The following is a 17,917-nucleotide window of genomic DNA, read 5'->3' on the forward strand; positions in this document are numbered from 1 at the left end:
ATGGAATACTATTCAGCAATACAAAGGAATGAACTGTTGATACAACATGGATTAATTTGAAAAAATAACGCTAAATGAAATAAGCCAAACAAAAGTTCAGATATGATTTTTTAATGTGAAATTCTAAACAAGACAAAACTTTGTTTTTGTCGGTCAGTGATTTGCCTGCATCCAGCATTTGCCAAGGAATGGGCTGTAAAAAGGCAGGAAGGGCCTTTGGGAAGCGATGGGAAGACTCTGCACCTTGGCTGTGCTTCTGATGAGGTGATGACTGTACGCACTTGCCAGATCGTATCAATCTCTACACCTAAAAGACGCTAGCTGGCTTTAATTCAGTAAAACTGTCGGGATAAATAGGTTCAAACCATATCAATCATAGCCATGTTTCTTTGCTTGTGTTTATATAGGTATGAAAAATTTAGATTTAGGTAGATTTGTTGAGATTATGCCACAGTTATTTAAAATAGGTCCCATCTGAGCAGGGTTTGGTGGCACAGGCCTGTAATCCCATCACTTGGGAGGCAGAGACAGGAGAATTGAAGGGTTGAGGCTCGTGTCAGCAGCTTAATGAGATTCTGTTTCAAGATTAAAAAAAAATAGGGCTGGGGATATAGCTTGTAGGTAGAATCCCCCCATCCCACCCCCGTTCAATCTCCAGTGCCACAAAAATAAATAAAAAATAAAGTAGGTCTGGGGGTGTAGGTCAGTGTTAAAACGCCCCTGGATTCAATTCCTGGTACCACAGAAAAGTAAAATAGGTCTCACTTGGAAGAAAAATGTTTGCTAAAGGGACATAGTTCTAAGTTTGGTGGGTTGCTCTTTTAGACAGTGTTCAGGACAGACTGATAAAGAGACATTTGAACAGACATAGATAAAGAAATGTAAATAGACTCAGTCAAAGTTTACTTTGCATGTGCCTTACACGTTTCTTAATGAGTTCTCTCTAGGTGTTCTGTGCTTTCTGTTGCTATTACAAAGGAGATCTTTCTCCTGTCTTACTGCATGGGCTAGTACTAACTCTGAAATTAGGTTGTGTTTGAGTCTTCATTTGTCAAATGGTCGCTCATTTTGCTGCCAACTTCTTGAGGTTGGTGATGCAGATGTCATGCATCTGTACCCTCTGTTCTGTGCTGGGCTCTAGGCTGTGGCCCGTTAATTCCGTTGAGTGATTTTGACTGAGACTAAGCCGATCATTGCTATTTGTTGTTCATCTGTACTTTTCTTTAGCTCAACATAGCACCAAAATGTAAGTGGAATCCTTAAGTGGAAGCCAAAAATGCAGGTGCAATTTCATGTACTGCCATTTTAATTTAGAATGATACAGGATGCAAGGTGTTGGCTGGCACCTTTTAAGGCCCCTCTGGTGGGTGAAGGGGGGGTGAAGTGAAAGAAATATTCCTCAATTTCACTCACGCATCAGGAGGGAAAGGCTGGACACGGTTGCTTCTCAAGGTGTCGATTGGAAGTGACACCTTGGCAAGGTTTGCTTTTCCATTTGAAGTGCGGGGTCTTTGAGATTCCTTGCCCGCCTTTGCTCAGTCTGTACCAGCAAGGTATGTGAACCAACCGGAACGGAGTAAGGATTCCAGGGCGGCCTCTCTGCGGACTGAACCCTTGCTCGGTCAGGTTCCCGCCGTACCAGTAGATGGCAGCAAAGTGCTTTGCTGAAGGCTCCTGCCTGCCTTTTCAAAGTCCATAGTACATAGGAACTGTATTTGCCTGTTAGTTAGGACGTTACCATACCCTCCCTCATTTTCTCTAAGGAGATAAAAGTGATATTGCCACGGCATGCTATCACTTTATATTAAATGCTTTTAGAAATTAAAATGATAAGGTTTACCCAAAACATGCTATTTCTCAGAATTTTTGTTAGCAACTCCTCAACTGAAATTTTCACTCCCCACAGTATTATTAATATTTTAACATACAATTTTATGCCTCAGACTTTCGTAAGAGAACCCAGCTGTTCTAATAAATTCTAAAAGTAAATAAAAGATTTTACTAAACAATAATGACTTTAGAGGCATTTCGCCTGTGTGTGAAAAACATTAATGATTTTTTTCTTTCAAAAACTAGAAAAACACTAATGATTTTTTCTTTCAGAAACTAAAAATTAAGGATGACTTTTTTAGGTGGGACTGGGGATTGAACCCTGGGCATTCTACCTCTGAGCTACACTCACAGCCCTATTTTTAATTCTTTATTTTTTTGAAGCAGGGTCTCACTGAGTTGCAAAGGGCCTCACTAAGTAGCTGAGGCTGGCCGTGAACCACGATCCTCCTGTCTCAGCCTCCCAAACTCTAGGATTACAAGCGTGCGCCCCCATGCCCAGCTTAAGCATGACTTTTATAAGAAGAAAGCATTTTAATCCGGTAGTTAGGTCTGACCAGTTCGTCTTCCTGCATGGAAGGTCTGGAGGAAGCAGCTCTTGTGTAGGAAGGCCAGGGGGATGCAAACTGTAAAACACTGGCCTTTGTCTTAGTGAGAAAGCAGAAGTCTGTGACTGAAAGAGCAAAGTCCGTGCCTGCCGGAGTCACCCGGCAGAGAAATTCTTACTGGTTTGTTTTCCTCCCAGAACTCATTCAATTTAGGAAAGGTTTTTTAAACTGTTTTAGAAAATAGTGTTTATACAGTGCTGAAATCTCTCCCAGTTTTTCACATAATGCGGTACTTGATTCTATAAACTCATGAGACCATGAGGAACTAAGAACTCAGAACCATGTTTTATTTTATGCAAACACGATTTATCAAGAGCACTTAACATATAGCTTGCGTGCTTTGGAATTTTTTTACAGATCACAGCACAGCTTTCTTATTTATTTATTTTTTAACCAGTCTGCCCTAAAACACCAGTCTGCCAGATCATAGCATATCCATAATTCAGAGCAACAGATGTTGCTACACGTGATTCTCCTTAAGACCAAAAAGAAGCTCAAGAGAAAAAAATTTTTAAAATTCAGACCAAACGAGAAACACGAAATAGCGTGGAGAGGAGGGAGTCGAGTGGCCAGAGGCAGTGGGTTCCGGCGAGAGGGGCGTGTGACCTCCACCCAAATGCTCCGTATGTGCTTCTCCTCCCACTAGCTCAGGCTTGGAAGCGGTCTACTAAAATTTTATTTTTCGTTGCAAGTAGACTTCAGTTAAGGAGGGAAAGGATCTTGATGTTCTAGTCTGACTCCTTGGCCCCTGTGAGCGCTGGCTGGACGCGGCACGCCGGCCGCACAGAGGGCATCGCTTGGTCTTCCAGTGCGCTCACGGCTACGTTTTGGTTTCTGCCCTAGCTGATCCCACGGTCAAGGACTTGATCGGAGGCTTCACCGCCCTGCATTACGCCGCCATGCACGGCCGGGCCCGGATCGCGCGCTTGATGCTGGAGTCTGACTACAGGAGCGACATTATCAACGCCAAGAGCAACGACGGCTGGACGCCCCTCCACGTGGCTGCGCACTACGGGAGGGACTCCTTTGTGCGACTCCTGCTGGAGTTCAAGGCCGAGGTGGACCCGCTCAGCGACAAAGGCACCACGCCGCTGCAGCTCGCCATCATCCGCGAGCGGTCGAGCTGCGTGAAGATCCTGCTGGACCACAGCGCCAACATCGACATTCAGAACGGCTTCCTCCTGCGCTACGCCGTCATCAAGAGCAATCACTCGTACTGCCGCATGTTCCTCCAGAGAGGGGCGGACACAAACTTGGGGCGACTCGAGGACGGCCAGACTCCTTTGCACCTGTCCGCCCTTCGGGATGACGTGCTGTGTGCACGGATGCTGTATAACTATGGCGCAGACGCGAACACAAGGAACTACGAAGGCCAGACCCCACTGGCTGTTTCAATAAGTATTTCAGGAAGTAGTCGGCCGTGTTTGGATTTCTTACAAGAAGTCACAAGTATGTAGTACAATTATTACTATTATTGCACTTATTCTAATTTGCGGCTTCTGAGGCGCTTACGGTTTTTATAACATAAAATGACTAGACACTAATCATTCCTCTAAGCCCAACTTGGTAAGTAACGCCTCAGCCATCAGAAATTTTCTACATTCAATTTCATTACTAAAAATAATGGAGTAGACATTCGGGCGGGGAAGAAATGGAGAAGTGGGCCCAGAGAAGAATTCTCAAAATAAAGACCTGTCTCTTAGAACAAGGTAGTTCCTAGAGGCCAAAGAGATCGTCTTTCTAGGATTCTTTAGACTTCAGGTTAAGGAACTCGAAGGAGGATTTTAGAGTTTTGATTCCTTAGCTACAGGAATGTTGTAGAACTTGTGCTTTGTTGCTAAGCTGCTCACGCCTTCTGTGTGGCTTTTCTGCTTCATGTGAATCCACATGAAATGGAAGGGTATTATTATTTATTTAGGTAGCCTAGTAATGGAGGCTGAGGGTACTAGAAATTGATGGAAGAAAATACTCTCAGTATGAAATCTGACACTGCTGTCCCTGGGCCACCGCTTCCGTTTGTATCTGACCCGTGTTTAGGGCTGGAAGTTCCCGATTGACCTTCTGTGCACCTGAGTCTTTTTCTGGTGCGAGTCTCAGTTTGCGTGGACTTGGCCACCCTCTCTTTCCCAGCCTCCTGTGAGCAGCAGAACACGTGTCCAGAGGTCAGAGGCCAGCGCGTGAAGCTGGGCTTCCTAATGCATATGTGTGGCCCTTTCCCCTGAAAGCCTCTTGCCTTACTGACCTGGAGCTTTCAATTGCTATTCCAGAAGACGTTGGCACCTAGGTACCATGTGCCAGAGAACACGGGATTTACTTGACTGTTTGTACATAGTCCATTCTACCCTCGAGACTGGGCTTTCGAGGCCAAATTTGCTTCTTAAGAAATGAAATGTAATTTGCATGTTGTGTATGTATAATAGGATAAAAGAGGAACTTACTGCCGCTAATTGTGTTCAGACTGAGGTGTAAGAAGAAACCAGACTCGGGTCTGAGCAGCATGGGCCAGGAGAGCCTTCTGTAACGGTGGGAGTGTTCTTGTACTGTGCCGTATGCAGCCGCTGGCCCCACGCGGCTGGGCACCCTCGTCCTGTAGCTGGTAACGCTGAGGGGGTTGAGTCTTAACATTATTTCACTATAATTGATTTGAATGTAAGCGGCTACTCGTGTTAAAGGCTCAACATGGCCTGCGCTGGGAGAGGTATCTTGGGCTGCTGGTGTGTGCTCCCTTGCAGAAAACTGTCATGGCGCACGGAAGCAGCCCGAGGCCAGAGAGGAGCGGTGGGCAGAGCCGCAGCCGCTGGTTGCCTTGTATCTTTTGTTTATTCTTAGATCTTTTTAACCTGTAGAGACTCCTTGTTCAAGTAGTGTGGCGCGTTCCATCCTTACGTAGCGCCTCAGCCCCATTGTTTGGCTGTTCTGCTCCCTGGAGGCACAGGCTAAAGCTGGGCTGCAGAGTCTGAGCCCGTCTCCGCCTTAGCTGTGACAGAGGGCAGGGTCGCTTAGCCCCTGTGCCTCGGCATCCTCATCTTAAAATTAGGATAATGATAACACTGATCCCACAGGCTTGCTATGAGGATTAAATGAGTTAACGTTTAGGATGTAACTTAGAACAGTGCCTGGCACGCTCTAAGTCCTGGGTAAGCATTTTTCAAAATAAAAGGAGGGTGGATGGACAGCAGGGATTGGCGTTCCACCAACAGAATGAATCCTTTAGATTCTTGTTCTACTCAGGCCCCCTACTTTGAACCCCAGAGAGGCTATATGTGGAGACATGCAGCCGAGCAGCTGGGAGGAGCTGCTGGGCACGTACTTAAAATTAGGGAGGGTAGAAACATCAGAAGGCACGGCCCTGTGTGCGAGTCCGCAGCACAGAGCCCTGTGCCTGTCAGGGTGGGTCGGCCTCACTGGCTGCCTGCTCTAAGGGGCGGGGTCGTGGGGTGCCCTCCAGACCACAGGCCGGCTGTCTAAGTAGGCTGCAGTCATCCTTTGTCTCGGGACACCTTCGCCACATAAGCCATTCCTTCTTGACTCCAGTGGTGTTTCCTGCCCAGAGTAAAGTTGATGTTTCTGTTTCACTCGTCCATTCTCTGGCTTGAATGGACTTTCCTTTTGCTAGTGAGTGGGGGGTGCTACAAGGAGCGCCTGTAGCTGTAGTCTTCAGAGTCCTCCACCGAGCCTTCTCTGGGAAACCAGAACAGAAGAAGGTTGGGGAGAGCAGAGGGCAGGAAGTCAAACCCATGAGCCCTTCCTGGCCCCCCATGCCAGGAGCGCCAGTGCTCTGAGCTGTTGACCTCTAGTCTGAACACGCACGCAGATTACTCAGCTGGAGCGCAGAGTGCCACGGGCGGTATTTGGTGAGGACCATCTTTTCTGGTACCATCGCCATCATGATTTTGAAGTGGGGTCTCACTGCGTTGCCCAGGCTGGCTGTGGGCATCTCAGCTCCCGTGATCTTCAGCCTCCGGGAACCGGGAGTGCAGGAAGTTACCCCACGCCTAGCTCATGCAGGGCTGTCTTACTGCTCACTGCACTGTTTTGACAAGAATCAGATTTCCTTCCACACTTTTTCTGGTGCGTAGTAGCCACATCCTAGTGGGGGCCAAGGTGACACAAACGTGCACGCTCCCAGCACGTACTGCGCCTCCCTCCAGAGCCCGCCCCAGCCGTACACGTCAGGAAGAGCACAGGGACATGGCGCTACCTGAGCTGTCTTCCTCGTCAGCTCCCCTCTCTCCCCTCCACACCCTCTCTCGGCTCTCGCTTCCTGTTTTCTCTGTAGCTTCTGTATCTGAGAGAAAGCAGCCTCCCCTTGGCTCTCAGACCGGCTGACCTAGGCCCACCCATGCTGTTCTCTACCTCCATCCATTTTCCTACCAAGCACACACAATTCTGTTCTTTATGGCAGAGTGAAATTCTGCTGTGTGTAAAGACCACATTGTAATGCATTCATCTGTTGATGGCACCATGGTTGGTTTTATAATTTGGCTATTGTGTATTGTACTGCTCTATACATGAATATGCATGTATCGGTGTCATAATCTGGAATTAATCTTCTTGAATAGATACCGAGGAATGGAATATTTAAACTAGAAGAGACCCCAAAAATTGTAATCCTGGAATTTAAAAACTATAGCTTTTTGGAGAACTTGCTGTAAAAACTCTGATACGCGCTGCTGTAAAACAGCAGATATAAAGGTGTGCCTTCTGGTGCCATGTTGGTGATGAGCAGAGGGAGAAGCCACAGAGGGCCCGGTCACCTGCAGCCAGACCACTCTGATCCAGACTTGAGGATACCCTTCTCCTGCAGCTGGAGCTAGTGGGGTGGCCTCCCCAAGAGAGCCAGCTGAAGCAGAGAACAGGCTGGCTCCACGCCCCCGGGCAGTAAACACAGCCAGTGTCTGCCGAGTGTGCTGACGAACACCTTCCAGAAGGAATGACAGCCAAACTCTGGCCACTGAGTCTTGGGCATTTGGTAGATCTTGTCTTGAAAATGGCTATAGCTCTTCTGTCACTTTAAGGAAAACGCCTGGCAGTATTGAGGGCCAGTCAGTATTGGAGCTGTGAAATGGGACTTCGGAGAACTTGAATTTGTCCCTGGGGTCTGGTATGTAGGACTTCTCTGAGATAGGTGCAGATAGTAACAAAAGCGATTTTTGACAGCATATCCTGAAAACTGGCCAAGGTTTGGAAGATTTGCATAACCCACTGAACTGTGTTTTCCGAATAATTGGTTACAGAATCACACATGGTAAAAGATCCACTCAAAGTCCAGGATTGAGCAGTGGATCTTAATTTAAAGAGCACAAAAGCTCGCTGATGTGTTTTCAGATTCTGTGTCACAGCTATCACGACTAGCCTTTAAGAAAGCACCACTTACTGGGCGCACGCTTGTCACCCCAGCATTCAGGAGGCTGAGACAGCGGGATCGCGGTTCACGCACACCCTCAGCTACTTAGTGAGGCCATTTGCAACTCAGCGAGACCCTGTTTTATAATAAAGAATGAAAGTAGGACTGGGATGGTCGCTCGGAGGTAGAATGCCCTTGGGTTCCATCCCCCGTACTGCAAAAAAAGAAAAAAGAAATCGCCATTTTTCTACTTTTGATAGAGTATCATGGAGGATCCACAATCATTTTTTTAAAAAAGCTATTAAAGTCTTTATTCCTTCCTTCCCAGTTGCACATCTGAGTGGGGCCGGGTGTCTTCGGGCGCTCCAGTCAGCACGGCTTAGTGCAGCGGGTGTAAGCGTGGACCTGTGCAGCGTAAGGGATTTGCAGGAATGTGAGAACAGTGCCAGTCTTCTCACCATATTTTTTTTGTTTTAGAAAGCAGCTTAATTTTGTTTTGCATACAAATTTATTTCAGCCGATATGTTCAGTATTGTTATTTTCAAGTGAATCAATGTTTTTCTTAAATATCTCAGTGGTTTTTGTAAAATGTTAAACATAAATACAACCTTCATAACTAAGAATTCTTTGAGAGCCTCTCGTGTTAAAGATGCAAAGGAGTCCTTCAATTAAAAAGTCGAAAGCTAGTGATATGTCATTTCTACAGTCAGATTTTTGCCGGGCATCCAGTTAGCCTCGTTTTTTGTTTTGTTTTGTTTTGTTTTGTTTCGGTGGTACTGGGGTTCCTAGAAACCCTTCTACTTCCGGGCTACACTCCCAGACCTATTTTATACTTTTTTATTTGGAAACAGGGTCTCTTAAGCCAGCGTGACTGGCTTCGAACCTGCACAATCCTCCTGTCTCCGCCTCCCAAGCGCAGGGATTACAAGTGTGCGCCACCACGCCCGGTTTAGCCTCGTATTTTAGAATTTGTCTAATTGCTAATGTGTTTCTGCTGAAAGTTAATATGTTTTAAATTACTCTTTGCCCTATGCTAGTATATTTACTACTTAGGCTCTGTAGACATCGGTGATTCCTGAAGTTTGTCTATAAAATTGTGGCTCTGCCAGATACTGTGGGCGCAAACAGATTTGCATTTTATATCAGTTGGAAGACGTAGTACATCGGACTCCAGAGGCCAGTCTTCAGAGATTTGCCACGCATGCTGACGTGTCAAAAGTGCCAGGCCCCTTAGTAAATAAACCTTTAACTCGCATCAGCAGCTTATGTGCATGGCTTGCTTTCCCACGGCGTCGTTTATTTCTGTGGCAAGCTCGGGGCTAGATTATCCTAGCCTGGTCTCAAACCTGTGATCCTCCTTTCCCAGAGAATATGCCAGTTGAGTTTGTATTTAATGTCTGAAAGAGTCTGAGCCAAGGCAGGGTGGTGTGTCACAGAAAACACCACTCAAGACCGGAAGCAATGACCAGTGTGTTTCAGCGGTATAGAAAAGGCAGGACTGGGGGGGACTTTGATTTGTATATTTTAAGACGTTGAATGGCTCCTACTTCCCAAAGGGAAAGATTAAGTGGATGGAACTAAATTGTGTAAACTGGCTCCCAGGAGGCTTCATCTGTCAAGTACTTAAGCTGGTAACTTTTTGGAACATCAGTCACAGATGTTTAAAAATGCTATTTTATAAATATCGCAATAACCAGAAATATGTTTTTGTTTAGATTTCAGCAATAGTCAAGTACTATGTTTTTGCTAAAACAAAAGTACTAGGTTTGTAGAAGTAAAACTTTGAAAATAAGATTTCAAAATAAAGAAAAAAGCCTTTGAGATGGGGGATATATTTCAGTGGTAGAGCACTTTCCTCGCATGCACAAGGCTGTGGGTTCAATCCCCAACACTGCAAAAAATGAAATAAAAAGAAAACCTTTATAAAAAAAAAAAAAAGGACCAATAAGCCGGGCGTGGTGGCGCACGCGGAGACAGGAGGATTGCTCAGGTTCGAACCCAGCCACACTGGCTTAAGAGACCCTGTTTCCAAAAATAAAAATAAAAAGCACAAAATAGGTCTGGGAGTGTAGCCGGAGGTAGAAGGGCTTCCAGGAACCCCAGTACCACCAAAAATTAAAAATAAAAAATAAAAAATTAAAAGGACCAATAAAAACCATGGCTCCTCTTTTTAAATTTTAATAAAGTGGAATAGGCTGTGGTTGGATGGTTTTCTTGTTTTTTGTTTGGTTTGGTTTTGGTTTTTAGTACTGAGGACTGGATCCAGGGACAGTCTACCTCTGAACTGTACCCCCAGTTCTATTTTATTATTATATTTTTTAAAAGTTGAAACAGGATTTCACTAATTTGCTGAGACTGGCCTCAAACCTGTGATCGTCCTGCCTCAGCCTCCCAAATACTGGGATTATAAGCGTGTGCCGCTGTGCCCAGCTGTGCTGTGGCTCTCTAAGCTAAATCCATCAGTCGGTGTGTGAGCAGAGATTAGTCAAGTGCCTGAACCTGCCTATCACCGGCTTCCTTTCCAGTGAATGCTTTGATCGTTTGTTTATTTATTTTGGAAGGATGACTTGTATGCCGTAACTCTCTGGAGAAATAATTTGCGTAGCACCTTTTTAACTGCAGTTATTTTTAATTATTGTTTTTTCTAATAAACTGGGGATTGTTTTGCAGAGGTTTAATCCTAGCCTTACTAGGTTTTCTACTCTTAGTGATCAAAAGCCACTTTTAGAAATGAATAAGTAGCACATAGTTCTGAGTCGAATCAGACCGTGTTTTAAGGTTCTTTGTTACAGAAAATAACCAATGTTCATATTTCATGATATTTTATTTCTTTCTGTTTTTAACGCATCTAAAGACTTTGGTTTTGTTTGATTTAATTCATATAGAAAATAGAGATCAAAGCTCATTTGCCTGTGGGGGGGGGGATAACATGACCAAGAGACTAAGGTCAGAGGCAGGCTGACACTGCATTCGTTAGGATTCTAAGAGAATATCCGGGTTTTTATTTTAGGGGGGGCTAGAAATTGTCTTTGGTCCTAGAAAGCAAGATTGGTTTAGTACATTTCATACTAAGTCTGAGCAAAGAGAATTCAGAGGTAAGAGCAAAGTAGTAAAATGTGTTTGTGAAGGATTTTAAAAGTGGGGAGTTGAGATAAAGCAGAGAGGTACTGGGAGACCGTTCCAGATGTTCCCCTAACGGAGAGGTTTCTGAAGCAGCGACAGACCGTGTGAAGCAACCCGAGGAGGCAAGATAGGTCTTTGCACAAACCTCTCTACCTCTGACTTCCAGACCCAGAGAGAAGCCCAAGACCTCCTTTGCTTTTGTGTTGTGTCTCCTCATCTACCTTGTGAGTCGAGATGTTTTTATCCAGATAAATAAATTTATCTTAACAAAATGCAGTAATGACGATGTCAAAGGGTGGGGGGGTTTAGGACATTTAATTTTCTAAATTATGCTGTTGGCCCTTGTTTTGTAATTTATACTAAACTAGACTCTTCAAAAGCCAATTTCCTATTTTATACCAACCCAATTATTAGTAATGATGGGCTTCTTCATAAAGAACCCTTTGAACTGTTATGGAATGTTACTGTAGTTCAATCATCTGAATACCTGGTACTTTTTCTGCATCCCCCAAACCATTTGTAATTCCTTAAATTATGCTCTTTTGGGGGCCGTCCCCCACGCTTCCCCTGCCGCGATCCCATGACGAGGCAGTTATGAGTTAACAGAGTCTGAGTTGACCCTTCGGGAGCCCAGCGGGCGTTGTGCTGTGCACATCTGTGCTGATGTTCCGCCTCATTCCTGCCTGCTCATCCCCCTTTTCCTCCTGTTGCCCTTTTAATCTTTGGAATAGCACCTTGTTGAGTATGTAGCAGGTGCTCAGTAATACTCTTAAATATAAATTTACAAGAAATACATATTTCTCTTTTCATCAGAATCTGCTATTCTTGAAATATTATTTCTGAAAAAGAGACTCCCGGGATAGTCTTAGGAATAACAGATTTACACGGAGTAGTCCTTCTTATTCCTCTGTTATTTAGTCTACTGTCAAATCACCAATGCTGACATATGGCAAGATGAGTTAATACTTCTCTGTAAGTGCAGAACCTATAATTACAGCCCTGTTCCATTCCTGCATGTCTTTTTATACAGTTAAAAGCCCTCACATCTCTGCCTGATACGAGTCATGCAGCGATTGCCAGAATACGGCTTCCACCCATTTGCCCAGGGCCGTTTCCCCGTAATGGACCAGTTGTCTCTTAACTGTTACACAGTCAACTAGTTTTCTTTCTGTCTTGACACCAGGAAGGTGAATTCCATTTGAGAATGCAAAGCAAGCATTACCTTTATCCATATTTAAAAATTAATATCTTAAATTTGTTTACCAGATATTTCCTGTGAGCTTGGCACTCTTCTCACTTTACCCAAATTAACCTTTTTATGGCTTGTAAACCCTTTGAGCTGGGTGCTGTTATGAGGAAATGGAGGCAGGAGGCCAAACACCGTGGCCAAGATCATGCAGATGGAGGGCCGGGAGCCAGGCCCAGGCATCCTGGCTCCAGGGTTGGTCTTTTAACCGCTGTGATGGTCTTTGTCATTAAAGGTAGTTATCTAGGCAGAAGCTACACATGCTCAAAGAATCTTTAAAAGATCATACAGTCTCCCCAGGTATTAGAGGATGCTACCACACACTGCTTGAAGAGGAAGAAAACCCAGTGTCAAATTGAGCAAACTGTTCCGGTAAATTTAGGCCCAGAATGTCTGTTCAGTAAAGCATTTCAGTCTGTTTAGATAATCCTCACCAAGCTACCAGCCATCCACCAGCACCCACTCATCGGCCATCTGAGCGAGCCATTTTGCAAGTGGAGAGGCCCTGACGTTTGCCCCGGAAAACACTGCGTGGCACAAACGAGTAAAGTCATTGACTCTAGTTTGCAACCACTAACTGACGGCCGACCTCGCTAAATACTAACAATAACGCTGTCGTCATAATCACGGTGGACGCCTACCCGCCGCACAGGTGGTTCCTCTCAGCGTGAGTCTTTCCCAGTTATTTAGTGAGAAGAATATCCAGCCACATTGCAAAAACCATGAGGGTTGTGGGAATGCAGCGATTTTTGGAGGGGACGCACTGCCACAAATAAGACTGTCAGAAGAGCTCCTGTCACGTAACCTTCGGGCTCAGCCCCTTCTAAGGGACTGAACTAAGCAAATTCCAGTGATTTCACTTTTACCACTTTTTCCTGCATTTTCATTTAAGTATGAATGCCTGCTTATGTAAGTCAACTTTATGCCCCTCTGGTTTTTGCCTGAATACACTGTGGTGGTCCTTTTCATTAAAATGATTCCCGAAAGCCGGGCGTGGTAGCGCACACTCATAATCCCAGCATTTAGGAGGCTGAAACAGGAGGATTGCGGTTCGCGGCTAGCCTCAGCTACTTCGTGAAGCCCTTTGCAACTCAGTGAGACTCCGTTTCAAAATAAAGACTGGGCTGGGAGTGTAGCTCGGAGGTAGGATACCCCTGGGTTCCATCCCCAGTACCGCAAAAAAGATACTTGGAAAGAACCTGCCATCGGCCTGGAAAATCAAAATCTTTACTTAAAGAAGATTCACATCTAATGCATATTGCGGCTTCCGTGTGCAGATTAGAATACTACAAATATTTATTGAACACCGGCAGTGATAATCCATCTGCCCTCACAGTAGCCCCTGAGTGAATGCTGGTGGCGAGTATTTCAGAGCAGGTCAGGGAAGGACCTGCTGCTGGCGTGGGTGTCCTGCACTGAGCTATTTATACTCTCACGGGCAAGCCCGTGAACTGGTCACCTGTTCAGCTACACTGGAGTGCCGTGTGACGTGCCGGGTTCACATGGGGAGACGGCGTCGGACGTGGTCCTGGCCCTCAGGGCCAGCATCGTACAGTACAGAAACTGGGTGTCAAGCACCGGAGATGAGAAGGTAGGACAGCCTCCCTGGGCAGCGCAGAGGAAGGCGCTCTGATGGCAGCCCTAGGGAGCCCCCGGCCTCTTCTGATGGAGCACTGTTTCGGCACACATCTGGAAGGTGGTGAAGACCCAGGCCTTCCCAGAGACCCGCAAGGGTGTAGGTCACGCCCGTGCGTGGATTCTTTCACAGACATCTGTGGACACACATACCCCCTCTTTCCAAGGAAACAGCTGCGGCTAGGAATCCACTTGGAAAGCAGAGCTCAGTCAGGCCTTCCACAACAGATGTCTGGGGTGGAGGAAGCCTCCTTCACTATAAAGGATTATTTAATTTTGCGTAATAGTGGTCATTATAAACTGGTACAGGTCAAGCAAGAGAGAAAGAGCACGTGGTCCGCCCAGTATGGCCTGGCAGCCTTAGGGCCCCCAGGCCCCTTCAGGGTTTCTGTGAGGTCAAAATGGTTTACATAACACTGCTAAAATACTGCTAACCTCTTCACATTTCTTCTTTCAGGAGTATAGATGGAGTTTTCCAAGGACTAGATACTGTGGTTTTTGTCTCAACAGATTAAAGGCGCAAACATGTATAAAAATGTATCTTTTGTCCATTCAGGCAGACATTAACAAACACTGCATAAATGTGAAGGTGTGCCGTTTCTCTTGCCATTTTTGTTTTTTACTTTTGGTTTGGAAAATACATTTTTATAATATTTTATTCACTTTAATATGTAACAGGCTTAATTTTATTACTTGTCAATGAGTTGATAAGTACTTCTGAAATTTCTGTTTTAACTTTCACTGTGGTAACTCTCCATAGGTGTTGCCCACATCAAAGTTCTTTTGAGTCCTCAACCATTTTTAAAAGTGCAATGGGGTTTTGAGACAGAAAAGTCTGAGAGCCGCCGAATGGGCCATCTACTTGACTTTAAGCATGCCACTTGGTCTGAGACTATCGGTAAAATGGGAATGATGATCAGAGTACTTCCCTCGTGGGAGGGTCAGGGGGCTGATGTGGATCGAGAGCTTGTAACAGTGCAGGGCACAGGGAGCATTTTGTACGTGGTAGACTTTGTTACCGTCCCATTTCATAGGAGAGCAGAGCGCACGACTCCACTGAAGCAGCGCTGAAGAACTTGCCTGTGTCTGGCCATCTAGATCGTTTTGGGAGAAAACGAAGTGTTCACAAGCAAAAGAAACTGAGCTTTTGCTATTTTTTCGTGTCGAGTTGGGGGACGAGCAGGGTTATTGGCAGGATCAGCTGGCGAGGTGTGAAGCCACACAGTCTCAGGCTGGCCCGAGGCGCCGCTTCACCTTCCCTCCCAGCCGCACCGCTCAACGAAGACTCTGCTCTGTCCAGAATGATAGTGAACACGTGGGCAGAGGCCCTTTGGGAGAGCCCCGTAGAGAACGTGCTATGCAGCGGCGCTTCAGCATCCTAGGCCCAGAGCGGAGGGTCCCCGAAGCCCAGAGAAGTGATTGGCTCACAGAGCTTTGTGTGCAGGGTAGAGGCCCCATCAGGACAAACGCCAGAGTTCTCTTAATTTGTCATGGAAAGGAGTACCAGACTTAGAATTAGAAGAACTGCCCGTAGTTGAGTCTAAGCCTTCATCGGTTTTCTGGCATTGAGCGATTTACTTAAATCTCTGACACTGAGACTCGGTCTGTATAAAATGGAAATACCCGCCATACGTATCACCAAGGGTTGTGAGCAGGGCCAGCCGAGGTGTGCCGGGCAGGTCTTCCAGTCACGGACGTGGCACGTCTGTACACGCACGTCCCACTGAAGTAAGGGATTGTTTTCACAGCCCCAAAGCCCGTCTTCAGTAGTGCTCGGTAGATTTGTAACATGTTCTTTTTTCTGTCTTTGTAGGGCAGCCCAGAATCTTACAGGACCTGTGCCGAATTAAAATTCGACAATGTATAGGCCTTCAAAACTTAAAGCTCCTTGATGAACTGCCGATTGCCAAGGTCATGAAAGACTACTTAAAACACAAATTTGATGATATCTGATCTTTCAGAACTGTGAGCGAGATTAGGAGTTATATTCCAGATACTCAAAAGGCTTTTTGCCTTGCACAAAGTATATCCTATGCAATTTCTGATTTGCTGTGAAGTCAGAAAGCAGGTATACACTTTTAGGTTTTTTGTTTGTTTGGTTTTCATTGTGGGGGAGGGATTTTTTATATATGTGAACATATACACCACATGCTTGAAGGTCTTAATTTGGTTTCTTGGTCCAAGTTTAAGAGGTCCAAGCTTTCTATACAATCCTGCATTTAGAAGAATTCTTTCCTGAATGATGGGAGCAGGTTTGGAGTGGAGAATTTACCCTTTCCAAATGCATAGGGTCATTGATGAATGCAGTCCTGGAAACCAGAGGAACACTTGCTAAAGTTTGGAGGTGCAGTCTCCCCCAGGGAGCCCCTGGGCTCTGCTGGAAAATGCCCTGAGAAAAAATTCAAAGTCTTGGTTTCACCTCATCTACCTTTAATACGTGCAGATCGGCTGTTTCAAACTGTTTTGTTTTGTTTCTGGTTTTCCCAAGTAATGTAGCTTTCCGATGACTGAAACCCAGTACCTCTGCTTTCCTTTTGGTATGCTCTTGTTTTTAACTTATTTTTTTTTAACAGCTGTAGGACACTACCCTGAGACATCATTGTGTCTCAATTTCTGTCTCTAGTTGAATTGTGCTTTTAAAAAAATTAATAATAATGGGTTAGAAAATAACTTTGTAAAGCCAGTGCACCGTTTCTCTGGCAGTGCCTCCTGTGCCACGCTCTTTGGGTGGATTCTGTCCCTTCTTTCAGTCCCACATCACCGGTCCACAGCCGGCTGTGACATGCCCCGGGAGAACAGGCGCCGCCACCTCGATTTTTATTGCCGACCCATAGTGCGCCAGGACACGGTTTCTATCTTGAGCTTTGTCTTTTCCTTTCAGCCACAAATTTCATATCCTGGTGGTAGAGTCTGCCCTAAAAATCACCCAGACTATTGTTAAAGCATTTGGCTTCTCTAATAGTCAGATAGTTTGGGCTGGTTTTATGGTGGGTTGTTTTTTTTCTTCCCCGTTTAAGGGTAAAATCTTTCATGGGTGCATATTTGTAAGTCTGGCTAATTCCTCATGTGCTAATAACATTTCCTGTCTCTTTCAAGGTTGTGTACAGTGAAGCTCTTAAGGTTACTTTACTTTCTTGGTTGAGGGGGCACGTGTGGGCAGTTGGGAACAGTGTATATGACAACATGTCGGGAATGGTAAGGAGGTCCCGGGCACTGGGCGTCCATGCCAGCCCTGGAAACGTGGCTGTGTTTCATTTGTCCTCCGTGTGTTTCTGAAGCACCTTTGCAAATGTCCCGGTATCATTCCTGGCACTTGGGGCACTTGACAGCATTTCCATGCTGTTAATAAATTTGTTACCACAAGTTTACAAGATGAAGGGCTTCTCTTTTCCTCTCTGACTTTAAGTCATGACATGTCAATCTCTTTCACCTAGAAATATAAACAGAGATAGGCGTCTGCTGTGGCTTCCCTTTTCCAGAGACAGCAGTGCTGTTGTCTGAAGCACAATGTTTGTGCTCTGGGCTGAAGTGTAGCCTTGGCACTGGAGTATCTGATACGCAGGTTTCTACAGAAAGGACAGCTTCAGAAAAAAGGATTATTGGGGGAAATGGCGGATGTGGCTTTCAGGCAACTAGTCAGCACGTGGCCAGTTCCGCAGCTATCTCCAGCAGTAGCAGGAGCCTGATGGATAGGAGCGGGCGGGCGGTCAGACCTTGTCCTTGTAAAAATATCTCCAACAAATTCATTTCCCAAGAGTCCCCGTGAAGCCACTTGCTGAGCTGTATTCTCGTTCTTGAAACTAATAACCGGCCAGAGCTGAGATGCAATACGGCACCAGGGGCACGGTGTGGTCAAGGATGAGTGTTACCCAGCCCAGGTAGGCGGGGAGGCCGAGGGCACCCGGGATCCCGACCTGGGCGGTGAGGTCAATATCGTATTTGCACAGGGCTTTTCCCATATGGTACATTAATTTATTCAGTTTCACATGATACTCTGTCCCCAGCCATTCAAAGGTTTGTAAACCGTGCTAGCCACTGAGTTGGAGTCAGGGAATTCCAAGTAAAAAGTTCATATTAAGGTAAATTCTTTGTTCTGTCTTGCTGCTGTGACTTCAGAAGGAAAAAAAA

At 45.6% G+C, this 17,917-nt stretch overlaps 1 protein-coding gene across 1 annotated transcript in view; it reads left to right on the forward strand.

Annotated features, from left to right (window-relative positions):
• Nucleotides 1-15,742, forward strand: part of ASB7 (ankyrin repeat and SOCS box containing 7) — a gene marked incomplete at its 3' end in the record, with an annotated part of 28,358 nt that extends 12,616 nt beyond the window's left edge. The window contains exons 2-3 of the mRNA XM_080693490.1: nt 3,282-3,887; nt 15,603-15,742. Coding sequence (XP_080549616.1) covers nt 3,282-3,887; nt 15,603-15,742 — 746 coding nt within the window. The remainder of the gene's footprint in view (nt 1-3,281; nt 3,888-15,602) is intronic.
• Between the last annotated feature and the right edge of the window lie 2,175 nt (nt 15,743-17,917).

This window comes from Muscardinus avellanarius (genome assembly GCF_963383645.1).
Source record: "Muscardinus avellanarius genome assembly, chromosome: 3".
In the NCBI taxonomy this organism is placed as follows: Eukaryota; Metazoa; Chordata; class Mammalia; order Rodentia; family Gliridae; genus Muscardinus; species Muscardinus avellanarius.